The following is a 27,999-nucleotide window of genomic DNA, read 5'->3' on the forward strand; positions in this document are numbered from 1 at the left end:
GCCAAAATTAACATCTTGCGCCATCCTGCTCCAATAGTGGTTTCGTATTTTTCTGCGCCAAATAGCTAATTTTGCTTCGTATGCCCAGAATTTCTTAAAGGTCGCCAAAATTTTTTTGTTCCTGCTTACCGTGAAACGATTCTTTCTAAGAGCGTGTTTTATATATATTCCACTGTACGCCTTATTTAAACTATCGGCCTTTCCATCGTGAAACCGCGATAATATCCGTGATTGTGCAACTGAAGATAGTTTGCAATAGTCTTTCAGCTTTAAAGTGCGCCGCTGTGGTGGTCGAGTGGTCATAATGACGGACTCGTGTCGCGGGGACCCGGGTTCGAGCCCCATCGTCACCACAGTGGTGGTCGGCTGAAGTGGGTTTTCTGTGGTTCCCAACTTCAAGGCGCAAATGCAAGCCGATCTCTCCGTTAAAAAGTCTCGCCACAGAGAGCGACAGTCCTACAAACAGTATAAATATTCAGTCATTACACTACACTCACTTCACTTCTGAGATATAGATGGCAGCACTAAAAAATCATACACAACACTAAATACGCACTCAGACTGTTAGGTACACATACTTACACTTCCGGCACAACTCACTAGGTAGTAAATTGCCCATGGCGATAGACCTGAGTTGTGCTCGGCTTCAAAAAAAAAAAAAAAGCTTTAAAGTGCAAATGCGAGTCAGTTGCCGTTTAAAAAAAAGTCGCCACTGGAAGCAGCAGAAATTACGAATGTTAATTTAGAAACTGCCGAATAACGAGTGTCAGATCACCAATCTCGCCAAATAATAAGTACTTAATCGCCAAAGGTCGTGTTGATTCTTCCGAAATTCTCCCCCCTTTTGCAACAATTTCTTTCCGAGTATAAAAAAGTTATAGAATTTTTTTTGCTCATTTGAAGTGCTGCTGTTCAAGACAGCAAATAGTGCCCTCAGTAAGCAAAAATCATCTTAAATAGACTGGTGTGAAAAATTTTATGACAGCCTCTCTTTCAAACGATGTGTCAAAAGCCTGAAACACCAAAAACAAGCTGATGAAAAGATTTTTGATAACAAAAGACAGTGCAGTTTTATTTTGAAAAGGGAGGAGGGTTAACGAAAATATTCTTGTTAATTTCCCTGCTCCAATAAATATCTGCTGAATTTGCTGCTCCAAAACTGCTCAGAATCCTGAATTTTGCTGCTCCGAAATGGACTTTGTCACTTCCCACCCCTGTGTTTCTGGGTAAAGGAGTAAATGTGTTTTTTTTTTGCAGGGGTGTATGCAGGGCTCGGCACGGGTCACTTTTTTCCCTAAAAGTCACTTTTTTAGAAACTGGTCACTTTTATTACGTATTTTCAGGCCCAGGTCACTTTTTCCACTTTTTTAGCAAAAAACCTCGGTCTCGCGCGCTTTTCTGCTGTCAGTGTTTTTCTTTTTTTCAAGGAGGAACTTTACCTGTTCAATATCGCTAATTTTCTCCCTCCCTTCATTGAACTACGATCGAAGGCATCTTATCTTCCCGGGAGCATACCGTGTGACGTCAGCGGAACTTGATTTCAAGGCGCTTGGAAAAAGAAAGCTCCTTGGTTAAAGAATCGTCATTTTATGGAAAAGCCGGTCGGAAAAAAAACTAGCATAAAAGGCGTACTTACAACAAAGAATTCCCCCCCCCCTATACTACCATTCTTTCTTATTTCCCCACGTGCTCACTCGTTCTTTCATTTTCATATTATTTTAAAATTGATCCTTTATTTTATTTGTTTTAAAAATTTTTAGTCCTATAAGGGCCGAATTCCTTTCTTGGAGCATCGAGCAAGTTACATTTGTTGTTTGTTCTATCGTTACTTTTGTTAATTTTTTAAAATTTTATTTGAAATGACGATTAGAGAGCCCGTGCAGAAGCTAACTTACGCGCAGCGGGAGAATACCAAAGCGCGCATTATTAATACGTATTAAGCGTATTAATACGCTTTGGAGAATACTCTTGTAGCTGGCCAAGGTTAAAGAAGCTCGCATGTATTTTGAATTTACTTACAATAAAAAAAAAATCATCCGATTGAAAATCGCGATCTATCGACAAATAAAATTTGTACTATTTTTCTAACTGGATTTAAATCTCAGCAAGAAACCGTACCCCCAAATTTGATCGAAAGGAGAACTATTTATGAAAATATCACAGAATCCTGCAATTCAACATTTAGTTTAACACAAGGGTTTCCAGATCAGATGAAAATTTGTCATCAAGCTGATAAAAACTCAGTTAACGTGCATGCGAGCCGTAACTAGAGGCGGATTTAACGATGGGCACACACCGAGCGCGCCTTTGGCCCCTACTTCACATTTTTTTCCTAATTTAAAGGGCCTAATATTAATTTTTTTTATTCCCGGGCCGTAACTTAATTTAGAGCATCTTCACGATACTGATTGTTGACTTAATATTGTTTTCCTTTTTTTTTCTCTCCATGCACGTGCGGGAACCGGTTCCGACGCTGTATGCAAATCGGCGGCGGCGTACCCTCACGGGAGCACGGATATATAGACTGGTTTTTTCTCTATAGGTGAGATGTCTATTTTTTCCGCATGGATGTATGTCGGGATTCGATTTGTTTCTCCCTTTTGATTGCGGGCCGTATTTTTGATGAACGAAAATGATCTTGTTTTTTTGTTTTTGCAACTTTTATGGAAAAAGAGTTCAAAATGAACTTCTGATCATTGTTTTTCTTCAGCTCAGTCGGTACGCTCTGCCCCCCAACAAATATCGACATCTTGCGCGCCATTCTTGATGTGTAAAAAAATCTTATTTTTAGACCTCGGGAGTTATTAAAACGTTTGTCTCGAGTCTGTTATGACCGCAATAGGAGAGGGCGGGGTCTGGTTCCACGGGTGTTGAACGAGGAAAGGTGCCGAGTTTACTCATTTTCTGTTAAAAAGAGTGGATACCGGCCCCGAGCGATAGTAAATTTTCGTTCGTACTTGCGACCCGGATTGCTACATACCGTGATCAGATCCAAAAACGGGGGGGGGGGGGGCGGCAATGCCTTGGACGGCGTTTTTGATGGAATGGTATATTTAAGAAAACGCAATAAAAATTCCTTTGCAAAATTATCGAATTTCACAGTCAAGGGGCAGTAAAATTACGTTTCCCCGCCAGAAAAAACAATTGTATTACGGCCATGGTAAATCGGGTGTCCCGGATGGGGGCGAATTCACTATTTTTGTTCGTTGAAAGTTACGGGAGGAGTCAGCGCTAACGTGGCGACTTGTTTTCGCGCTAAAATAGGTAGCCCTGACAGCAGCATCCATAAACTCTGTATCAACCGCATTTATAAACCCCGTATGTTGTTGATTCGATTTTTCTGTTCATTTCATCCTAATTTTCCGTATTTCCCGATATATTTCTATCGATTTTCGCATATTGCCGCATATTAGGTTAATTCATATTATAAATTATATATTTTTTTGTAATTTTTTATGTGCCCTTTGTCAGCCATCTTGAATTGAGTACCGCAAAACGGCGATTCCTTGGCGCGAAAAAAAGTCGCCACGTTGGTGCTTACAAGGTTCATGGGAAATTTACCGGGTAAGGCCGCTGAGTCTATTTTTCTGTTAAAAATTACGGGGGGAAGGCCAAAATTATACTTTTTCCAGGGGTACAGGGGTGGGAACTCTGCGCCAATTGCGCCGCACAGCGCCAAAATTAACATCTTGTGCCATCCTACTCCAATAGTGTAATTTCGTATTTTTCTGCGCCAAATAGCGAATTTTGCTTCAGTATGCCCGGAATTTTGGGAAGGACGCCAAAAATGTTTTCTTCTTGCTTGCCGCGAAACGATTCTTTCCGAGAAGAGCGTGTTTTATTCCACTGTACTTGAACTATCGCCTTATTTAAACTATCGGCTCCTGCATTGGGCTTTCCATCTCGAAATCCCGACATTATCCGTGATCGTGTAACTGAAGATGGTTTGGTTTTTTTTTGGTCATTTAGCTTTAAAACGCAAATGCGAGTCGGTTTCCGTTTTCAAAAAAAAAAGTCGCCACTGGACGCAGCAGAAATTACTGTAGTCGATCGTCATTGCGTCAAATCCCGATGTTTCGTGAAAAAAAAATTTCATTCCGGCAGTAAGAAGCGCATGCCCGCCGATTGCTAATTTAGAAACTTTGCTGAATAATAATCGTTAAATCGCCAATGTTGCCGATTAATGAGTGTTAAATCGCCAATGTTGCCGAATAACGAGTATTGAATCGCCAATATCGCCAAATAATGAGTGCTTAATCGCCAAACATAGTGTTGATTCTTTGAAATTTTCTACCATTTTCAACAATTTCTTTCCGAGTATAAAAAAATTGAAAACTTAAATAGAAAATTTTTAGCCCATTTGAGGAGCGGCTGTTCCAGACAGCAAATGGTGCTCTCAGTAAGCAAAAATCATCTGAATAAACTGGTGCGAAAAATATTATGACAGCTGCTCTTTCAAACAAGGTGTCAAAAACCTGAAACAACAAGTGCAGTTGTTTTATTTTGAAAAGGGGCGAGGGTTAACGAAAATATTGTTAATTTCGCTGCTCCAATTTATAAATATCTGCTCCAAATCCTATAGTTTGCTGCTCCAAAACTGCTCCGAATCCTCAATTTGCTGCTCCAAAACTGCTCCGAATCCTGAATTTTACTGCTCCAAAGCTGCTCCGAAATGGACTTTGTCACTTCCCGCCCCGGGGGGTAGGAACACTGCGCCAAAATTAACATCTTGCGCCATCCTGCTCCAATAGTGGTTTCGTATTTTTCTGCGCCAAATAGCTAATTTTGCTTCGTATGTCCAGAATTTCTTAAAGGACGCCAAAAATTTTTTGTTCCTTCTTACCGTGAAACGATTCTTTCTAAGAGCGTGTTTTATATATATATATTCCACTGTACGCCTTATTTAAACTATCGGCCTTTCCATCGTGAAACCCCGATAATATCCGTGATTGTGCAACTGAAGATAGTTTGCAATGGTCTTTCAGCTTTAAAGTGCAAATGCGAGTCAGTTGCCGTTTAAAAGAAAGTCGCCACTGGAAGCAGCAGAAATTACTGTAGTCGATCGTCATTGCGTCAAATCCAGATGTTTCGTGAAAAAAATTTCCATTCCGGAAGTAAAAAGTGTGTTTTCGCCGAATTACGAATGTTAATTTAGAAACTTTGCCGAATAACGAGTGTCAGATCGCTAATCTCGCCAAATAATGCGTACTTAATCGCCAAACGTCGTGTTGATTCTTCCGAAATTCTCCCCCATTTTGCAACAATTTTTTTCCGAGTATAAAAAACTTATAGAAAATTTTTTGCTCATTTGAAGTGCTGCTGTTCAAGACAGCAAATAGTGCCCTCAGTAAGCAAAAATCATCTTAAATAGACTGGTGTGAAAAATTTTATGACAGCCTCTCTTTCGAACAAGGTGTCAAAAGCCTGAAACACCAAAAACAAAAAACAAGCTGATGAAAAGATTTTTGATAACAAAAGACAGTGCAGTTTTATTTTGAAAAGGGAGGAGGGTTAACGAAAATATTCTTGTTAATTTCCCTGCTCCAATAAATATCTGCTCCAAATCCTATATTTTTCTGCTCCAAAACTGATCCGAATCCTATATTTTGCTGTTCCAAATCCTGAATTTGCTGCTCCAAAACTGCTCCGAATCCTGAATTTTGCTGCTTCAAAGCTGCTCCAAATGGACTTTGTCACTTCCCACCCCTGTGTTTCTGGGTAAAGGAGTAAATGTGTTTTTTTTTTTTTGCAGGGGTGTATGTTGTGTGTAAAAAAAGGGAAAATATATATTTTTACAAATTTTTCTCTCAAAGCAAACAATTTCAAAACTGGTTTATTTTCTCCCTCACCCAAGGACAGTATTATTTTGGTGCCCCCGCCTGTAAAATAGTACTCGCCCACTTTTCCCAGTCCAGCCATAGGTGGAGATAGACTTGAAGGTCTTAGGGGTGTGGCACGATGACAATTGATATACATCATATATATGTATACATCAGTAGGCTCTGCCATTGACGCTGGGGGGGAGGGGGGATTGCCCCTCCCTCAACATATAATAATTAAAATAATTTAGTTAATTTAATAATTTGAATACTTTATTCAATTTAATAATTTAAATATTTTATTCAATTTAGTAATTTAAATATTTTATTCAATTTAATAATTTAAATATTTTATTCAATTTAATAATTTAAATAATTTATAATTCAGTAATTTAAGTAATTTTTTAATTTAATAATTTAAAATGTTAAAAATTTAATTTTATGGTTTTTAATCATTAAGTAAATTTCTTAAAATTTGTTGGAACATATTACACAAACCTAGGTATGTAAATCAAATTTGTACTAGTTAAAAAAAGTTTGAGTACATTTTGTATACTGTCATTTATAGCATAACATGAATGAAAAATCCACTAGAATGTAGATGGGACAAATTCTCTCATCAAATTTTGTGTTATTTCATTTTTTTCCCTTCTTTGAATGTGAAAAATTTTTCCCGCTTTGAAGTTTTTCCTGCTTAAATTGATTTTAAGATGGGTTGTGCAAAGCAACATGGGGGAAGGCATTGCTGCTGTTACTTAAAAGGGATGTAATGTAGTTATTCTCTCACTCATAGTTGTTGATAAATTTGATAAGTTATTCAAAACTTTTCTGGTTAGCAGAATGCGTTTGAGTTTGATTTAATTATTTCTATCTATTATGTAAAAAAAGCAATTTCAATGAGTTCTATTGAAATGCAAAGTTAAAACTAAATTCAATTTCAATTCATTCAATTTGGTAATAAAAATTCATTGTCCATTTGGTCTCTCTCTAAAAATATTTTGGTCACTATTTGGTCACTTTTAAACATTTCGGTCACAATTTGGTCACTTTTTCAAACATTTTGGTCACTATTTTCACTAATTTTGAGGCCATGATCCGTGCTGACCCCTGTGTATGCATGGCCCCCACATCCTGAAGCAGGGCCCCTAGGCTGGGATCTTTTACGGGCCCCCTGACCAGACTTTCACGGGGGCCCCCCTTTATGATGAATTTATAGCGTGAAAAAACAAAAAAATTATTAAAATCCTCCCGGGCCCCAGGGCTGGAGCCTTGTCAGCCCACCCTTTGTGGGGGCCATGGGTGTATGTTGTGTGTAAAAAAAGGGAAAATATATATTTTTACAAATTTCAAAACTGGTTTATTTTTTCCCTCACCCAAGGACAGTATTATTTTGGTGCCCCCGCCTGTAAAATAGTACTCGCCCACTTTTCCTAGTCCAGCCATAGGTGGAGATAGACTTGAAGGTCTTAGGGGTGTGGCACGATGACAATTGATATACATCATATACATGTATACATCAGTAGGCTCTGCCATTGACGCTGGGGGGGGGGAGGGTGGATTGCCCCTCCCTCAACATATAATAATTAAAATAATTTAGTTAATTTAATAATTTGAATACTTTATTCAATTTAATAATTTAAATATTTTATTCAATTTAATAATTTAAATATTTTATTCAATTTAATAATTTAAATGATTTATAATTCAGTAATTTAAGTAATTTTTTAATTTAATAATTTAAAATGTTAAAAATTTAATTTTATGGTTTTTAATCATTAAGTAAATTTCTTAAAATTTGTTGGAACATATTATACAAACCTAGGTATGTAAATCAAATTTGTACTAGTTAAAAAAAGTTTGAGTACATTTTGTATACTGTCATTCATAGCATGACATGAATGAAAAATCCACTGGAATGTAGATGGGACAAATTCTCTCATCAAATTTTGTGTTATTTCATTTTTTTCCCTTCTTTGAATGTGAAAAATTTTTCCCACTTTGAAGTTTTTCCTGCTTAAATTGATTTTAAGATGGGTTGTGCAAAGCAACATGGGGGAAGGCATTGCTGCTGTTACTTAAAAGGGATGTAATGTAGTTATTCTCTCACTCATAGTTGTTGATAAATTTGATAAGTTATTCAAAACTTTTCTGGTTAGCAGAATGCGTTTGAGTTTGATTTAATTATTTCTATCTATTATGTAAAAAAAGCAATTTCAATGAGTTCTATTGAAATGCAAAGTTAAAACTAAATTCAATTTCAATTCATTCAATTTGGTAATAAAAATTCATTGTCCATTTGGTCTCTCTCTAAAAAATTTTGGTCACTATTTGGTCACTTTTAAACATTTCGGTCACTATTTGGTCACTTTTTCAAACATTTTGGTCACTATTTTCACTAATTTTGAGGCCATGATCCGTGCTGACCCCTGTGAGTCATGTTTCTCTGTATAGAGCTTTGAAATACATAAATTTCCCATTCAGATATATGGTTCATCTTTTCACATAGAAATTTCCCAAACATATATTTTTATGTGCATCATTCTTATCAATGATTGTTTGTTTATTGTTTCAGGCCAAGGGTGAAATATTGCCATTTGATGAAGTTTTTAAATTTACTATTTTGTTATCTCAGAAAATTCCTTCTTGGGGAATCAGGTAAGTAAATATGAATTCCAATTTATCGTTAATCTGTACATTATCTCATTCTTTGAATTATTTTTCTAGGTGCTTTTTCTTCTTCTAATGTATTCTATAGTATCACTACCATTTCAATCTTTCAACAATGCTATTCAATAACTTTTTGGTCAAAGATTCATGATCATGTCATATACAAATACAACGCCACAACAGGAAATTGCCCAACGAGGTGGCTGACTTAAGAACATCATGGATCCCCGAGCCCTACCTACTACTGCTACACCACACATGCACCCCCCCCCCCGCGAAACCCCAACGAATCGGTACATGCGGGAATGTGGGTGTACGTGTAGTGAAACCTGACGTGAAGTTTTTTTTTGTTTCTCTGTAATGCTTGTTATGTGTAGTGCTGCCATCTGCCACCAGTTTTTCTAACTATGAGTGAAGTGTTATGATTGAATGATTTATTGTTGTAGGACTGTTGCTCTCTGTGGCGAGACTTTTTAACGGGGAGATCGGCTCGCATTTGCGCCTTGAAGTTGGGAACCACAGAAAACCAACTTCAGCCGACCACCACTGTGGGGTTCGAACCCGGATCCTCGCATCGCGAGTCCGTCACTATAACCACTCGACCACCACAGCGGCAAAATTTTTAATACAACGCCACAACAGGCAAATTGCCCAACGAGGTGGCTGACTTAAGAACATCATGGATCCCCGAGCCCTACCTACTACTGATACACCGCACATGCACCCCCCCACCCCCCCCCTCCCCCGCGAAACCCCAACGAATCGGTACATGCGGGAATGTGCGTGTACGTGTAGTGAAACCTGACGTGAAGTTTTTTTTTGTTTCTCTGTAATGCTTGTTATGTGTAGTGCTGCCATCTGCCACCAGTTTTTCTAACTATGAGTGAAGTGTTATGATTGAATGATTTATTGTTGTATGACTGTTGCTCTCTGTGGCGAGACTTTTTAACGGGGAGATCGGCTCGCATTTGCGCCTTGAAGTTGGGAACCACAGAAAACCAACTTCAGCCGACCACCACTGTGGGGTTCAAACCCGGATCCTCGCATCGCGAGTCCGTTACTATAACCACTCGACCACCACAGCGGAAAAATTTTTAACACAACGCCACAACAGGCAAATTGCCCAACGAGGTGGCTGACTTAAGAACATTATGGATCCCCGAGCCATTTTTTGGAGGCCCTACCTACTACTGCTACACCACACATGCACCCCGCCCACACCCTCCCCCCCCCATGTTTGATTTGATGCCTGTTCTTTTTCTGTGTGCATTGCCACATTTTTTCTTGCCTTAATAAATTAATTGAATTCTATTAAATATGGCCTTTTCTTCTATTATCTTCTACCGCTTTTCTTCATATTTTGAGGGGTTTGCATGTACAGTGTGTACACTGCACCAAAATGTACATATGACACTATTATTCAAACTTCTGTTGGTACCATCCACTGTCCTCTTCCATTTGTAGACTTCAGAGTTTCATGTCTAACCTGCATTTCGTGAGGATAAAAATATTTCCTATGACTCGCATCCATCCCTATTTGTATATTAACACACTAGCTATAATAGCCAGTGCTGCCCAGGTTTTCTTCACTTACTGGGAGGACTGAAAAAGTGACATACCATTATAAAGGAATGAACGATTGTACATAATATTCACAGCATTAAAGAAGTGACAAACCATTGTAAAGACATGCATGTCTGAAACGCATTGCTAGGGAACCACTCAACAAAATCAAACATTCTGAAAATAATTGTTGAGGCCCCAGGCACCGTTGTTGCCCAGCAGTTTTTTTTCACCCATTTCGAGCATTTGTCTAGCTTTGACAAATTTTTTTTTTTAGCCTATTGTTCAATCCAGGCCCTGTTTAGCATATATGCAAAATTAGGGGACGATTGATATAAAATTGTAGGTTTGTGTCGAGAACATACACACAGACAGTCAGAAAATAAATGTTATATAGATTTTGCATCAGGTAATTTCGCTAAAATTTTCTCATAGAATGAATTTTAATTATATAAAAACATTTCAACATGTGTTAAAACTGCAGTGAGTTTTTAGTTTGATAATTGGTGAAACATTCATTTGTGTAACGGTATTTCACACTATTTGCAGAATAAGAATTCTTGTTCCCCAACAACAATCTTTTTTTAAAGAATGTGAATTCTCGTTTCTGGATGTGAATATGTTATTTCAGTTGAGTCTATGAGTAATGAAATTGCTTTGCTCTCCATCAAAAAGTTTGTTATAAAGAAATAATTTTCAAGGCAAGAGTAGATTAACAAAAATGTGAGTTGTTCCTGTAGAAGTTAATTATATAGAATCTTCATTGCATATGTATTTCTAATGAGGAAAATGCTTCAAAATCATCGAAATAGAAATGTTCCATTTTTCTGTTTTCTCTTTCAGTGTTATGTGTATTGCATAAACATCTTTGTTTTTGCTTTCTTTTAGTGCATAAAATGCAAAAATATTGAATAGGTGATGGTTTTTTAAATGTATTCTGTGTTTCTTTTGGCAGCATTTTATTGTCAGAAGACAGACAGATGTCAGAAATTTCGCAGGTCGTCGAACTGCAAGACATAAGTGCCTTAGAATCAAAACATGCTTCTAAGACGCTTTGGTGTCGTCTGAAACATTCCATACAGTGGGTTTTAGCTAGATTAGTATTTCTTCTTTCAGGTAAATGTGTGAACTTATTTTTCTTTCTTTATTCTGCAATAATTCATTTGTTTGTATTGTTATTTAGCACATGTGCTGATCATTTTGAGGATTACCATGTACAGTGGACTCTCGCTAATCTGACACATATTGGATCCAAAATTTACCATGCCTTGCCATTCGAATTAACAAATATAGCTTCATATTGTAAATTTAAGAAGGAATTATTTCGTTACAATGCTGCTATCACTAATATTGAAGACTATTTTTAAATGTAGATCATGGGACTATACTGTACTTGTGTGAATTAAAATAGCAGTTTCATGTTTATAACTATTATCAGTATTGTGCATTATATATGACTGTGAAAACTTTTAATTATGATCATTAATCTCATTGATAGGTTGTCGGAATGAGTATAATTACCCCTTGACAACTTATTAGATACAATTATTTTTTTCCTCTCTTATTATTCTCTAAATTGTTCTTCAAACCAACCTGTATGTGTAATTTTTTAAATTTGAATAAATTTGAAACTTTCAAAAAATCTATCCCGTTTCCTGAAAAAAATGTGCAAATTTGTAAAATATGAACATCCTTGAATTTTCATTTTGCTTTGAAGTCCTTAATGTATGCATATATATATATATATATATATATATTCTTTTTTTTTTACCTTGAAAAGTATGAACCTTCAGCTCTCGGTTTTGTTGAGTGACCTATGGATAAACATATATAATAAATGTCTTTCAAGTTTAATTTATTGCTTAATTTTTATAAAATTTCAATTGAATTTCCCTTGTTTATTGGATTTAGCTGTAGCTGTGGTTGGAATCACTTTTGGATGCGTGAAGTTTTTGAAGCGGAAAAGAGAATTAGAAGAGAAGGAGTTTTACGATCTTGTGGAAAGAATCATAGGTGAATGATTGTTTGGTTTCAGTTTATTATCCCTTTTCGCGCCGATGTTATTTTCTCATGGTATCATCATCTTAAAGAGACTCATAAGCATAATTTTTTCTGTACGTATTACTGAAAAGCGTTGGAGAAGTGGTTCCAGTTGTAAGTTAGTGACATTTGTCAGTGTTTTGAAGTAATGTGATGTTTGCGCCAGGTCTTGAAGGGATATTGGTCAAATCATGCATATTTGTATAAAACAGTTAATTGCATCTGTAAAAATTTTTCAATTCCTATTCATTTCCATGCATTCAAAAATTTAAAAAAAACCCATTTGAATGGTATCTGATCGAAGTTAGCATGTTGTGTTACTCATTGAAATAATTTAAAAATTTTTGGTGATGAACAAATTTATATCTTTTGCATGGTGTTTCAGAGGCATTGCAAGAGCAGTCGGCCGACGACAGTAGCTCATCTCAATCAGGCGTGATGCCGAGTAGAGCCGTTGTCCATCTGCGAGATAGTCTCATCCCTCCAAAGGATAGGTAAGATTATTTCTGGTAATAGTATGCACAGTGAAATGAACTCCTACAATGTAATATTCCAATGAGTTTATTCTTGGTCCTCTTTGAATAATTTTTTCCCCATACCGCTGGTTGATGGAGTTTCGGTTGTTTGTTTTTACATTATGATCATGATATTCACTGTTCATAATCACTTTTTAAATTTAATGTAGACGAGCCAAGCAGCAGTTATGGGACAGAGCAGTGGCATTTATAGAGGAGAATGAATCTAGAGTCCAGGTAGATTACGAGAGAATCGGAGGCGAGGAATTTAAGGTGTGGCGATGGATGTCGAATCCTGCTTCTGATGTAGGTTTTTTTTTCTGCTTTTGCTTCAGCTTTAATCCGATTTATTTCATTTCAGATGAAGCTTATTTTCTACTTTCATTTATATTCATTTGATGCTTAATTTTCTTCGTGATGGCTATTGAAATTCTTTTTTTTATGATTTTTGTATGTTTTGAATTTTTCCAGGCTGAAGGTGGAAAACATGGAAAAGTATGGCAAGGGCAAGGTATGATTGTTTCATTTTTTTAGATCCTATTTTGAATTTATCTAATGTTATTTCCTTGAAGTTGAGAAATCGGTCTGGGGGGAAAGGGTACTTATGTATTATCCAGAACCTCAGCCAAATGCATTATTTTTTGGCAAAAAAAACATCATTCCACTAATCTTGTGATCATCATGTTGGCGATTTGCTGATAACTCCACAGGATCTCATGATACACTGGACACAAGTATGTGTGGCAACCCTAATGGCAACCAGAATCACAAAATTTATAACAAACCACTCTATCCAATAATCAACATTTTTTATCCATTTATTCTTCATATTTATTGATTTATTCTAATTGTTTATCAGGCCATGCCACCTGATTTGTTGATATCCTGTGTCAGGACGGCTTCAATTTCCGAAACACTGATAAATGTGAAGGACAATCCTTGATAATTATTTTAATGCGTGTACGGAACCTCAGTCTCAATTATTTGGCAAAATAGAAGGATTCCTTATACATGTGAAGTACGGTAGTTATTTCATAGAATAACCGTCTGCACCCCATTAAAGTGTTAAACTACAAGTGAGAAACTACCTTCTACCCAGGCCCGTCATTTAGGGGGGCAATGGCCTCCCCCCTGCCCCTGGCTTTTGAAAATACACTAAAAATGGTGTATATATATATATATATATATATATACATACATTTAGTACATATACTTTGCCCCCCACCCCTGGAAAATGTTGAAATGACGGCCCTGCTTCCACTTCTACTGAGCAGTTTAACACAACTCAAATTTATGTTATCACTATTGTGAATCACTGTAGTGAATATCTTTAAATTGCTGTCTGTTATCTAAAATCTTTTATTTTAGCTTTTGGAAATCTTAGTAAAGGAAAGAATCATGTCCAGTACAGCCCAACACCATGCTTGAAGATTCGCAACATGTTTGATCCGGAAGTGTAAGTTCTCTTACATCATTCAATCTTGTATGTGCACATTTATGATGACCAATAGAAATTTGTCAGATGCCTCTTGAAGTTTGAATTCATATTCTTGATTTTTAACCCAACGAGCATGTTGATTTAACCTAATTTTTATGGGTCTCCGTCTTTGTCCTATGTAGCCAAGCAGGCAATCACCACATGGAATATAATAAATTCCCCATTGTTTATTCTGTGGTATAACATCTTTAGGGGGTTTGAAACAAAAGTTTTTAGTAGGCATATCTATGGCTGTAAGGCTAAACTTTTTGAGAATCAGCTTGATCTTAAGTGAGACTATTGGATCGTATGGTATAACTACACTTTCATTGAGTAGCTTCTCAGTAATATTTTCTGAAGTGGTTTCATGAATTTTATACCCATTTCATCAACAATCTTGGTGCTGAATCCCCTGTCTTTAGCAATTGCTCTGATGGTTTCAAGTTCTCGGTCTAATGTGTATAGATCTGAGCAAATGTTAAATGCTCTCGCAACATAAGTATGAAACACTGAGAGTTTCTGTTGCATGGGATGGAAAGATCTAAAATGAGGTGGTAGTGAGACCGAGAAAGGCTTACAATAGACAGAAGTGTGGAAATATGATTTTTGTTTAGTTACTAGTATGTCCAAGAAAGGCAGTTCATTATTTGTTTCAAATTCAGCTGTGCATTGAACACGAGGGTGCATATCATTCATAATGAGTATAAATTGCTCCAAGTCATCTTTGTAACCGTCCCAAAGCACAAAAGTATCATCCACATATCTCCCATAAAATGAAAAGAGCACAACATTCAGATATTTCATTCATATATATATCACAAAATCGGAGAGATGGGATTTCCCATTGCTAGACCATTTGTCTGGGTGTAAAACCTATCATCAAAACTGAAAACGGTTTGTGAGACAAATGTGAATGTGAGGTTGCGTCTATCCTTTACTTCAGACTGTGAGAAATTGTGTGTTTTAAGATGTCGTTCTAGACATCGAATGCTACCAGTTATGGGAATGTTAGTGAACATTGAGACTACGTCAAAAGATGCCATGTTAAGCTGTTTAGGTTCTACTGTACATATGATATGAGCGTAGCTTGACAAATTTCTGTGTTATTATTTTTAGTGAGTGGGCAAGAGAATGGGAACAAGGAATTTAGCGAGGTTATATGAAGCTGTACCTATGTCAGAGACTACGGGACGGAGAGATGATGTGGGTTTGTGCACTTTGGGTAGGTCATAGATCTGTGAGGAAATGGCATTTGATGCAGGGGTGGGAACTTTGTGCCACACTGCGCCAAAATTAACATCTTGCGCCATCCTACGTCAATAGTGTATTTTCGTATTTTTCTGCGCCAAATAGCGAATTTTGCTTCAGTATACCCGAAATTTCAGAAAGGATGCCGAAAATGTTTTGTTCCTATTTGCCGCGACACGATTCTAAGAGTGTGTTTTATTCCACTGTACGCCTTATTTAAACTATCGGCCTTTCCATCGCGAAACCCCGATAATATCCGTGATCGTGCAACTAAAGATGATTTGCAATGGTCTTTCAGCTTTAAGGCGCAAATGAGAGTCACACATTTGCCGTTTAAAAAAAACTCGCCACTGGAAGCAGCTGAAATTACTGTAGTCGATCGTCATTGCGTCAAATCCTGATGTTTCGTGAAAAAAAAATTCATTCCGGGAGTAAAAAGTGCATTTCCGCCGAATTATGAATGCTAATTTAGAAACTTTTTCCAATACCGCCAAATAACGAGTGTCAGATCTCCAATATCACCAAATAACGAGTGTCATATCGCAAATCTCGCCAAATAATGAGTGCTTAATCGCCAAACATCGTATTGATTCTTCCAAAATTCTCTCCTATTTTGCAACAATTTCTTTTCGAGTATGAAAAAATTGAAAACTTATAGAAAATTTTTATCCCATTTGAAGTGCTGCGGTTCCAGACAGCCAATAGTGCCCTCAGTGAGCAAAAATCATCTTAAATAGACTGGTGTGAAAAATTTTATGACAGCCGCTCTTTCAAACAAGGTGTCAAAAGCCTGACACACCAAAAACAAAAAACAAGCTGATGAAAAGATGTTTGATAACAAAAGACAGTGCAGTTTTTTTATTTTGAAAAGGGGTGAGGGTGTTAACGAACATATTCTTGTTAATTTCCCTGCTCCAATTTATAAATATCTACTCCGAATCCTATATTTTGCTGCTCCAAAGCTGCTCTAAAATGAACTTTGTCACTTCCCACCCCTGTTGATGGAATAACGCTCTTTTTTACATTATCGGGAGGAGAGAGACTTGATTTTACTACCTCTTTCAACTTTCTCAAGTAGTAATCGGATGGATCTTTCTTCAATTCTTTATATGGGCCACTCGAAATGTGTGATACTCAGAGTAGTGCTCTTTAGGCATTACCACAATTCGACCCCCCCCCCCCTTTTATCTGCTCTAGAAATCACAATATTTTTGTCACCTTGTAGTTTCTTAATGCTTTCACTTTCATCCTGTGAATAACCAACTGAGAACTTCTTATTGCTCATCTGATCGTTGTGCACTAAGATGCTGGGTAAAAAGTGTCTCAGGGTATCTTTCTGTTCGGGTTGGATCTTACTACGTTAAATCAATAGGAGCAATAATCTATATCTTCTCTATCTTCTTCTTCTATATAGAATCTTCTCTATAGGAGCAATAATGTTAACTGGTTGAGTTGTATGTTTGTCAAAAGTTAAGTCTCAGTTCTAGGGCTTTAGGTTGCATACTTGTTAATTGATTGCCCGTTAAATTAACTATTTTAGATTTGTTGACAGATGGGGAAACCGTATCAGCTACTAATTTAGAATATTTCTTGTTGAGGGTGTCCTGATGTCATTTGGACTCTTTCACAGTACGGCAGAATACATTTTGCTCTAAGCTAAGGGAGAATGGCAAAGCACGGTGAAAGCCCTCGTATTGAGATGCTTCTAAATGGGACAAATACAAATGTTCTTTGACGGAGGCTGGTGCACTCCTGAGATCTTATATGAGGCAATGAAGTAGGATATGTTTATTACGATTAAGTGCTTTACTTACATGAGGGGTTTTCCTTAGCGAGTAGGATATAGTCAAAAAATTCGGGATGATCCTGACCACTTACATTTCAGCAGGTGCTCATGCTTCCTTTGTAGCTGCAAAAAGATGTTAAACGTATTCATCACAATAGACCCATTGCCATATAAAATATGGAAGAGTAGATGACTTTGCCTAATGCTACTCTGGAAAAAGAATTGTCACAGAATGAGGCAAATACCAGGAAATACTCAAAAATTCCTAATGTTTTTTAGGAACCCCTTTTCTGTATGTAATGTACCTTTTGTGTAGTCACTGTGGTCATAGTGATGAACTCACATTGCGAGGACTCAGTTTTGAACGCCATAGTGGTGGTTGGCCGAAGTTGATTTTCTGTGGTTCTAAACTTCAAGGAGCAAAAGCAAACCAATCTCCTCATAAAAAGTCTTGCCACAGAGAGCAACAGACCTACAATCGTACAAATATTCAATCATTACATTTCACTCACAATTTGAGGTATAAATGACAGCACTAAAAATTCACACAACACTAGATATGTGCCCCAACTGGTAGGCACACACACTTTGTTCCGGACTCTGCCGTGAGGCTGGGCTGGAAGAGGTCCTCTGCAACAGGGATAAGTCTGGTGACAGTGTCGTGGCGTTCATTCGTTCAGCCATTTTTTTGATATTATAAATATTTTAAATGTTCTTTTATGAAGATATTATTGTCTATGGATGTAAAACTTCTTCAGGTATTGTCCACTAAAAGCTACTGATTTTACTCGCCAAAATTTTCTTATTTAAAAAAAAGAAAACAAACTTTTGAAATAGACTGCATATATCCTATTCTATTTTGTTTGCTTTACATATCATATCTGATTAACTGCTTGCATTTAGGGAATATGGTGATGACTGGCAAATTAGTGTCCAAGATGCCATTTTAGAAAAATGCGAGGGTAATGATGGAATAGTGCATATTGCTGTGGACACATCCTCCTCAGAGGTAAGGAAGAGCATTCCAGTTTGTATTCATCTCTCTATTGTGATTGTTTTAAATGCCTGAAGTTAAGTGACTTTTTACGTGATATACATGTTAATGAAGCTATTATATCATGTATCTGAAAGAAAGGTGGTCAGTGTGTATAGCTGATTAATGGCAACCCATTGGTTAATGAAGTAATGTTTGTGGATTAAATAGTCAATGTGACCCATGTTTTCCCGAAGTTGTGTATATATTGTATATTTGGCCAATTATGAAAAATTCTCTTGAGCACCTAAAATCTCATTATGTTTTCATGCCACACAAAGAGAAAACTAGTTCATGCAAATAAAAATAACAAAGGATGCCGATTGTGAGCTTGAGTTTTGCTGGCTGGTTTATTCAATTCAAATTTCCCACAATTTTAAAACCTGCAAACACAATAACCATAGCTGCTGAGTTCAAGAAATAAAACCCACATGGGGCGCTTTAGTTGGAAAAGTGTTGTCAAATGAAAGCTGCAGAGCAAGCTACAACTACCACTTAATTGTATGCTACTATTAATACACATTCATTTGCAGAATTTCTAACAAATTGGTCCATGCAGGAACATCTTTGTGCATGTGTATATGCGTGGCCCTAATGTATTTATGTTGTTGTTTAACATAATGTGACTATTTTACTGTACGGCAACTCTGGTCATATATCGCCACATACGACAATTTCCAACCTGGGGATTTGGGTGAGAAATGGAGGTGCCATCTATCGGTGGTTGCCCCAGGTTTAGTAGGTGAAGAACTTGTTTCTGACGTTCTTGCCCAGATTCGAACCTGTGGACCTCGATGGTAACCTTCATAGTGGAAGACGAGCATCTTAACTTGAACAAAAAAGTGGCTCAATGCAGTCGGCAGAATTTGAACTTATGCAGGGAAGCTCCAATGTGTGTAAAGTCTATCGCCTTAACCACTTTGCCACGACTGAATTATTAATGACTGGCTCACCCATTCGTGCCTCAAAGTTGAAAAACTGCAGAAAACTAACTTTATCCAACCACTGCTGTGCTGCCTCTGGAGTTTGAACCTGAATTCCCATTAAGCTGCTGAACATGCTTTTGTGCATGCAGAAGCTCTGCCTGCACAGAAGAAATTTGCTACACTATATATAGAAGCATGTCATTTTGTCATTCTGTTGAATGACTGAAAAGCTGTTGGATATTTTGTATGTCAAAATATTCACAGAGTAATAGCAGGTCCGTGTTGGTACAAAAAAAAAAGGTTAAAGCAGGGTAAGAGCACAACATTGCTGCAGAGATCTGGTTAGATGAATCAACATATTCTTTGTATGACAAACAATGTCCTCTACTGAGGAAATTGAATTTCCCAAAGTTTAATTCATGAAGTTTATGTGTATTTCCTCTGTGAATCAGAAATTTTAACTTAGTCATTAGAGGAAGCTCCTGTAAAAACTTGTATTCAAATGAGTGACTTCGTTTGAATAAGAACAATGATTCTCTGAATCTGTTGTGGTGTTTTAGGTTGTCCCAAAATTGGTCTAGAAAGCTGTTGGATATTTCGGGGATAATATTTTATTCTCAAAATAAATTCTCAGTGGACTTTTTTTTTAGGCATAGTCTTCACGGTTGTACAATTAAAATGTAAAATCTATCGAGTGGCAAAATTTCTCGAATGGGAAATGTTTCTTTGGGGGGGGGGGGGCCAGGGAAGGCTGTGAACCTCAAAATTAGAATTATTGAATGCCAAAATGTCTAAAGCGGCATCCACTGTAGCAATCAGGAAAAGTATTTTTAACTAATACAGTCAAACCTCTCTTTCTCAAAAAACTCTATATCAAGAAAAATGAAAAAAAAAAATCCTTGCAATTACTGTAATAAATCGATTCACCTGTGTCTCGAAATAATTTTCGAAAAACTATCTGGAAGGCCAGGCCACAATGATAGTAAAAATAAAACTCAGAAATTCCTTTTCTTTCCTCTAAATCTCAATTTTCTCCGGAGGTGAAAGAGAAATTGATATGAAAGAATTATTCCTATTACAACCTATTGTGTTGATGGATTTTGTTAGTCGCAGGTGGATTCTATGATTGGTGGGGAAGGGGGTTGATGACTTGTTCAGCATGGCAAAAAGTCAGCCAAAATTGTTTCATGTAAGCTGGGTTTGGAACCAGATATCTCAGTGATGGAGGATCAGATATTGTGGTTCACTCGAAATTCAGTGATTCCTGGAACAATGCTGAAGATGGCATTTCAGAAAATTAATAAAAAATACTTTAATCTGAAAATTTCATTTTCCGATTTTGTGGAAATGGACAGTCCACTACATATTTGGGGAAAATCTCTGATACCAAAATTGTTGAATGTATGACCAACTTGGGTGATGAAAATACAGCAGAAAATGCTCCAGAGGAATTAGGTAAAAGTGACAGTCAAAATATTGATAATGTAAAAACAATGCAATATTTACTTAAGCAAACTGGGTCCTGAAATGTTTGCAACCAGAGGAGAGCAGGTGGGTCTGGTGCCCAGCTGCTTGAACAAAGGGAGGTGGAAATTTCACCTCTTAACTTCACCGTCAACATTATAAGAGGACAGACATCACAATGTGTGCTCTTCCTGGCTGACCAGGTAGCTAGTTGCAGCCTTGATTGCTGGTATAGATGACATAGTGATGGCTGAAAGGGCAGAAAAATATGTGTCAATCTAAGCTTATGGATTATTTTAACCTTTAAGTGGCATTGATGCGATATCTTACCTCCTTAAAGGCCTTATTTTAATATTGAGTAAGTCTAGATATATATAATTTTTTAAAGTCGATTTTCCAACAGAAAACTCTTCCTTATACCCCTTACTTTGCACCTGCTGAAAATCAGAAGAAAACCTACTTGATTAAAAAAAAAATTGCCATTTTAAATAGGGTTTAGTGATTTCTGCTATGTTGCTTAAAGCAAGGCAGTAACTAGGATTTTTGCCATCTGGGGTAAACATGATTCAGTTGCCCGAGGCAAACATTATTTTGCCACCCCCACAGCTTTAAAATTTGATAATTTTGTAATGGTGTTCTTTGTTCCCACCTAAAAATGCCACCCCCTTAAATTTCGTCGTCTGGGGCAGTTCCCCCCTTCTAGTTTATGGGTCCTGCTTAAAGGGTTAAATAAGGTATGTAAATAAAAATTGAACATATTTTGGTGTATTAGCATATAGGGTGATTAAACATGTTTAATTTAATCAATAATTTCATTAGTATGTAGTGAAAATATAGTGCAGCATTTTTTAGTTTTTATCAGTTAAAATTTTAACCTTTTTTGGAGTGTTTTTCCTTTCCTTCTTGGAGTGTTTTCCTCCTCCTGCAAAAAAAAAAAAAAAAAAAAAAAAAAAAATCTCCTATTTAAAAAATTTTCCAGTCTCATCAGTTTTGAGATAGAGAGGATTGTCACAGCCCCTCTGTGTACTCCCCAATTAAGATAGGACTGGGGGTTCTGCAGTGTCAAAATTTCAGGAATTCTTGCTCTAAACACATGCTTTCCTGATGACCATCAATTTTTTTTCTCTTTTGTTCTTAAATGTGACACAAGTATAGCACATGCTTCAAACTATTGAGTTTATTCTTCTCCTCTTTACATTCATAGGGTTGTATATATATGCTTTGTAACTCATGTGAAGCTGCTGGGAAAGCATACAGCGCCTTGCATGGGTGGTGGTTCGATGGTAAGATTTTCTATTCAATTTTTTTAAAAAACTCTTTCATGTGTTGTTTTGTATTGCTTTTAAAATTGAATTTTAGTTGTATTTTCCTTTGCAATTTGGATTATCCGTTAGTTTATAATAATTTTACAATGTCAACTGTAGTGTAGCTATAATGGCAGTGTATTCGAAGCTTGATTAAAAAAAATATGGTTGGTGTATATTGGGAGTTTTGTGCTAATTAGTATTTGCAAGTAGTTGTGAAAAGATTTTGGTATCTATAACTTAAAAACATAATGTGCAACATATTGTTGCAGGCAGCATCAGGGGTGCTACTCCGTCTATAAGTTGCACCATTAAAATTAACCTTAAAACTTTCTGATTTATATACAGGGTGTCACATAAATTCATAAATAGTTCAAAAATTAATAAAAATTGAAGGAATTGGTACATTTTAATGTGGTTTGAGAAAAAATTACTTTCATAAAGGTGTTTTTTTTGTTCTGGGAAAAAAAAAATTATTAAAATTTTTTGTTTATAAAGGGCCAGGGAAACCAGTTCGGCAGCAGTGATTGGACCTGAATCTTTCTTCAGTCCCCTCTGTGTCTTGAACATTCATAAAGCTTCAGGTGGCGATTCATGGCTGAGGTAAGACAACTTCACCAATAGTGTTTTATCCACCAATGTCAAAATCACAATGAAAAGTGTACAATTAACAGCTCATTTCTGAATTATCCTGTTACTGGAGTTTACATAAAGTTTTCGTTGTTATTTTTGACATTGGTGAATGAAACACTGTTGGTGAAGTTGTCAATAGTCTTACGTCAGCCATGAATCATTGGCTGAAGCTTTATGAATGTCTCGGACACAGAAGATATTGAAGAAAGGTTCAGATGCAATCATTCCTGATTGAACAAATTTTTTTGCGGTACTAAAAGAAATCTTGTGAGTGGTACATTTTGTGAGAATTAACTTTGCCAACTGCATTCAAATACACCAATTCCTTCAATTTTTATGAATTTTTGAATTATTTAGGAATTTCTGGGACACCCTGTATTTTTTTACCTTGTTGAGGAGCTGCAAGACATTACCTCACAGACCAAATGCAGCCTGCAGCCAGCCATTAGTCACTCGTGGCATAGACTATAGATTAGTTTAAATTGAAAGAAAAGGATTTTACAGCCCATAGCATTCTGATTTTTCACGTGATTAATCTTTTATTTTATATCGTTCAAAATTTAAAAAAAAAAAAAAAAAAACACTTTGTATTGAAATTGTCTGGATTCTGACCATGATGATACATACAGAAGATAACCTTTTACCGGATAAATTCAGATTTGAATCGATTTTCATAAATTTTGCCTTCGGATCTTTGTTTAAATATATCAACAAAAAAATGCATGGAAAAAATTTTCCTACATCTTTTCTCGAATTGCTCTTGTCCATAGAAACAATATTGAAAACAAAACAAATTAAATTTTATTCCTCCTTAAAAACTGATGATTTAAACAATTCAAATTTATGTGCTAAAATGAATGAAAATTTTGTTTTGTAAATTAAGTTTGGAATCCCAAGTGTTTGGGAAAAAAAATAAAGTGCTTTCATGCATGAAAATATTTTTTTCTAATTAATAAAACCAATGTTTCCAATTGGGAGCGTTGGCCGTGAAAAGGTTAATAGATTTTGACAAAAATTTTGTATAGCTCAACATTTTTTTTTTGTTTCACTCGTTCCTAATGTGCAATGTCAATTTTCATTTCGAGATTGCTCATTAAAATTTCGGGAACTCTTAACTGTGATGATTATTCAGTTACCTGCAGTTGGGATATGTATAATACACTCTTGTAAAATTAAGAGAATCGGCACATTATGTCCAAGAGTGTCCCAGACATGTTCTGTAATTTTAGGTCACCAGATCTGGTTGATCAATCCATACCCCAAATATTTCTACTTTCCAGGTAATTGGTGACCAATTGAGCCCGATGTGGACGCGTTGTTGTTATAGGTTTATGAGTTGAATAAAAAATACAAAACAGCACACAGTCTTGCTTTGTATTAACACGAACAGGAACTAACTGCATCCCTGAAAAGTCAAACAGATCTCTTCTCTCTATACCTCTTACTAGTCAGAGACCCTCTGCCAAACACATGGAGGGGTGTGCAGCCGTCCAACATGATTCCTGCGCAAACCATGACACCTCCACCACCATAGTGGTTTGTTTCCCTGATGTGGGAGGGATGGTATCGGGTCCCAAGCTCTCTCCAGATGAGGGCATGTAAATATACACAATGTGCAAATTCTCTTAATTTTGCACACGATTATGAATTTATTTATTAACTCACACTTTTTTACTAACCTTTGATATTCCCTTTGTTCCCCCACCCCTTCCAGGCAAGTTAGTTACAGTCAAATTTCTTCGCTTCGAAAGATACCTGGAAAGATATCCCTCTGCAGAGAACTGTGTGAAGCCGCTGAAACCCTCCAATAACAAGCGTCTTTCACTGTCAACACCTTTCTTTTCTTCTGCCTTAGAAAGATCTTAAAAGGAGACTTTTTTCACCCTCCGTGTTTCGAAAAGAGAGAAGAAAACAGTGCAGAAAGAGACGAAACGTGAACTAATTTTTTATTTCTCCTCAGTTCGATCATCACTCGAAGCTGAAAAGGATATTAGGCATTTTTTTAAATGAATTCTGAAAAGAAAAAAACAAATATTGGCGCTTCGACTATGAACAGGAATTCTAAAATAATAAAGGAAATGGTGTTTACTGGCCACATTTTTTGGTGTCGTTCGTCAATTTTTTTTTAATTTCGAAGGGAGAGTGTCAGTCGTGTCTTGGGAGTTTTTTTTAAATGTGTTTCTTTGATCTTTATTTTTATTGTATGTATACATTTCTTAAGAAGGGGGGGGGGGGATTGATAAAAAAATTATTTTTTGTTTCATCGTTTTACGTGCGCGTGTATGTGTACTTTTGTGTGTATGTGTGTATATATGTGTACCGAAATGAAAAAAAAAGTCTGTGTTTAAAGCAGTTACAGCCGTTTTTATCGAGAAATGAAATTGGCTCTATTTCGTGTTGCACTTTGTACCTTTTTTTAGAGTGGTAAATGTTTTCTCCCTCCCCCCATTGCTATTGAATTTTTTTTCTTTTTAAATTGCCCTGCGGGATGATTTTTTTTTTTATAAAATTTTTTCTCTTGCAATACATGAGTGAGTTTTTCTTCCGATTTGAAACAGAAATGAGGGGAAATGTATCACACTATATGAAGTAGTATTTTGCATGTTCTCAGTTTTTATCAGCTCAAAATGTTAGTTTGTGTATGTGTTATTTGCATATTTTTCCTTAATAATGATTTTATTATTATTCCAGTTATGGAAGTTTTGGTTTTAATGAGAGTTTGTGTAAATGTAATTGAAAAAAAAGGATGTATATGTTGTTGCTAAGAAAGAATCACCTGCAATAAAAACCATATGCCCATTGCTTAAAGAATTTTATTGGTACTTTGTATTGATTTCTATCAAGGAAAGTGTGTTTTTGCCTGAGTAATATCAGTTGTTTATGGCATTGATGGTTTTCAGTAATTTTCCTCATCATTTTAAGCCTCTTTTCTTTTGTGGAATTAAAGTAAGTGAAATACTGTTTGCGATGTATCTCTCATAACCAGTCATTGCCTTGGTACGTTTATAACCCCAGTTTTCTGCTCGTCAGTTATGTATCACTCGATTGAAGTGTAACTTTTTATGCATTGATTGAGAGAGTGAGACTATTAGCACGTCTCTTGGAGAGTTTGCGTTTTGATAAGGTTTATTTAGATCAGCGTTTATATTACAGTGCTTGTTTCTTTCACTGTCGACTTGCAAGGAAATCAATGGACTGTGTAGTCTCTAGCCGAATGTATACAATCTTGCATTGGATTCATAATTAGTTTTTTTCCTGAGATAGTTGCCTAGTCTTGGAGATTTTTTGGAAGGCTCCTGAAATTCTACCCCATCTCCTGGACTCCTGAGAAAAGTGCTTGTATCTTCCGAATTTTGACTATTGATTGCAAAAAATTCCTACTTTTGCGAGAAAATAATTATTCCTCCCAAAGAATTTATTGAAAGAAATATGAAGGATTTGGGGGGGGGGGGGTTAAAAGAATTCCTGAGGAAATCTGTTGCCTCTGTTTTTTTCCCTCTCAAAATGGCATCATATGTGTAAAGTAGTCTGTCACCATTGCTTCAAATCACAAAGAAATATTTCATTTCGGTGAGGAAAAGATAAATTTGCAAAACAGTGAGCTGTTCACAGTTCTGTCAGTTGATGGAATCGATCATATGCCTAGTTTTAGATAAGACTATCCAGATTTCCTAGTTTGATATTGATCTGAGTGTAGTGGTCACACGTAATTAAACCTAGTCTTGCTGCCTTTGATTAAAAGGTGTTTAAAATCCCTATTTGTGTTCAGATTTTTGTGAGGAATTCAGATCTGCATGAAAAATCTCCCCTTAATTTTCATTCTCTAAGGTTGGCAGCTGTGCTTCGGGTAAATGTGGTAGAGGGAGATTAAATTCTGTTCTTGGCTGATAACATCTGAAAAAGCACAGAAAAATACTTTTCTAGAGCCTGTGATATTTCTTTGTCAACTTTAATCTTCCTCTAAAAGAAAAAAGTTGTTTTGCCTGCTTTATTCTCTGTAGACCTTGGAAAATGTGTGAAAGTTACACTCAAGGTGAACTGATCTTGTGGGAACTGGGTTCAAATGTTACAACCAACAAAAAAATGATTGTATTAGTTCAGTTTTGAACAATGTCAAAATGGGAAGCGGGTTCTTGTTTCATCTCTTAGAGGAAATTATGCTTATAAATACTGAATCTGATCTCACCATGGATGTTCTGTTAATCGTCATTATTATTTTTCTTAAATAATAAGGTTTTTTTTAAGGAAGCAAAGTTTTTTTTTTAATGTAATGATTGTATGCGTATATTTTATTATTCCCAGTATATTAATATTTTATTTCCCAGCAATCTGCCTCATTGTTTTCTTGTGGGCGATAATTCTTGATCATTTTGATAAGTTCTTGTTTTAAATTGTAAAATGAGATGCACTGGTTGATGTTTAAAAAAAATAATATCCATTCACTTTTTTTATTTCTTTGCCGATAAGTCTGAAACGGCACGTGTTAAATATAGTTACGGTACACACTCGTTGATTTGAAATGTAAATAATTTATTTGATTTTTTTTTTGGAAAAAAAAAATTTGATGTCAGCATCTAAAAAGGTGTTCTTGGTTTTTCAAACAAGGTCTTTGTATGTTGTTATTGTCGATTGAAAGTTGTTTATGGCGTGTCACTTTTTTTCTTTAAATCTCGCATATTCTTAAGATAATTCGAACATATGAGGTCAAGTTTGTGTTGGCACCAATATGGCGACTCCTTCAACACCTCACTGTGGAAGGTTTCTTGGATGTTTGTGTCACCGCTTGAACTTGGACTCTTTCTGACACCATTACTGTAATACTCGTTATTTTATTTTGTCTTTTTAAAAAAAAATTGAAATGTGTTCCCGCATCTGTCTCTGTAGAATTATGTTCTGTCTGAGGATGACGAGATTATGTACATTGTTTTTGTGTTAGAAATATTTTCTGAATGTATTCTCTCCTGTCGCTGAGTGCGTAATTGGATTCAACAATTGGCAGGATTGTTTTTCATTATTATTTTCTTCGTGTTTAATTTGTACAAAAATGTAACAATGATTTTTTTTAGTTCTGTGTTTTATGTTTTCAATTATTTTCATTTGTGTATAAGCGTAAAATATAATTTCTGCCTCGATTTTGTGTTTTTTTAAAAAAAATACACATATTTCTTACAATATTATTATTTAATGAAAAGGGTGGGGCAATTTTTTGTCATAGTTTAAAAAAAAAAAAAAAGGCAAAACGATAAAAAAAAGTGTTTGCCGATTTGAATGTTTTTTGGTGTGTCTTTTTTTTCTTCATGCTGCTTGGAATATATGAAATTATTGCCTTGATGATGATGATGATGATGATAATAAAAGAATTGTTTAATTTTATTAATAATTCACTGTTCATTGATTATTTGTTTCAATTTATGATGTATTTTTTGGAATCTCGTCCATAATCTGAAGTTTGTGTGGAGCAGCGTGTTTTTTGGTATGTTCAAGGGTTCCCTAGCATTAAGATATACAGTATATATCTGTTCTA

At 36.0% G+C, this 27,999-nt stretch overlaps 1 protein-coding gene across 1 annotated transcript in view; it reads left to right on the top strand.

The window, feature by feature from the left end:
• MAN1 (LEM domain-containing inner nuclear membrane protein MAN1) overlaps nucleotides 1–27,311 on the top strand; it is a 50,320-nt gene extending 23,009 nt beyond the window's left edge. Inside the window, exons 6-15 of the mRNA XM_089253388.1 lie at nucleotides 8,392–8,474; nucleotides 11,005–11,165; nucleotides 11,961–12,062; nucleotides 12,475–12,583; nucleotides 12,775–12,910; nucleotides 13,076–13,115; nucleotides 13,973–14,060; nucleotides 18,019–18,124; nucleotides 21,743–21,821; nucleotides 24,190–27,311. Of these exons, the coding sequence (XP_089109514.1) occupies nucleotides 8,392–8,474; nucleotides 11,005–11,165; nucleotides 11,961–12,062; nucleotides 12,475–12,583; nucleotides 12,775–12,910; nucleotides 13,076–13,115; nucleotides 13,973–14,060; nucleotides 18,019–18,124; nucleotides 21,743–21,821; nucleotides 24,190–24,341 (1,056 nt within the window). The 3' untranslated portion in view covers nucleotides 24,342–27,311. The remainder of the gene's footprint in view (nucleotides 1–8,391; nucleotides 8,475–11,004; nucleotides 11,166–11,960; nucleotides 12,063–12,474; nucleotides 12,584–12,774; nucleotides 12,911–13,075; nucleotides 13,116–13,972; nucleotides 14,061–18,018; nucleotides 18,125–21,742; nucleotides 21,822–24,189) is intronic.
• Nucleotides 27,312–27,999: the final 688 nt, after the last annotated feature.

Source organism: Pholcus phalangioides, unplaced genomic scaffold (assembly GCF_987345545.1).
Source record: "Pholcus phalangioides strain wild (caught in Gottingen) unplaced genomic scaffold, Ppha-v1.0 ptg000037l_1, whole genome shotgun sequence".
Taxonomy (NCBI): domain Eukaryota; kingdom Metazoa; phylum Arthropoda; class Arachnida; order Araneae; family Pholcidae; genus Pholcus; species Pholcus phalangioides.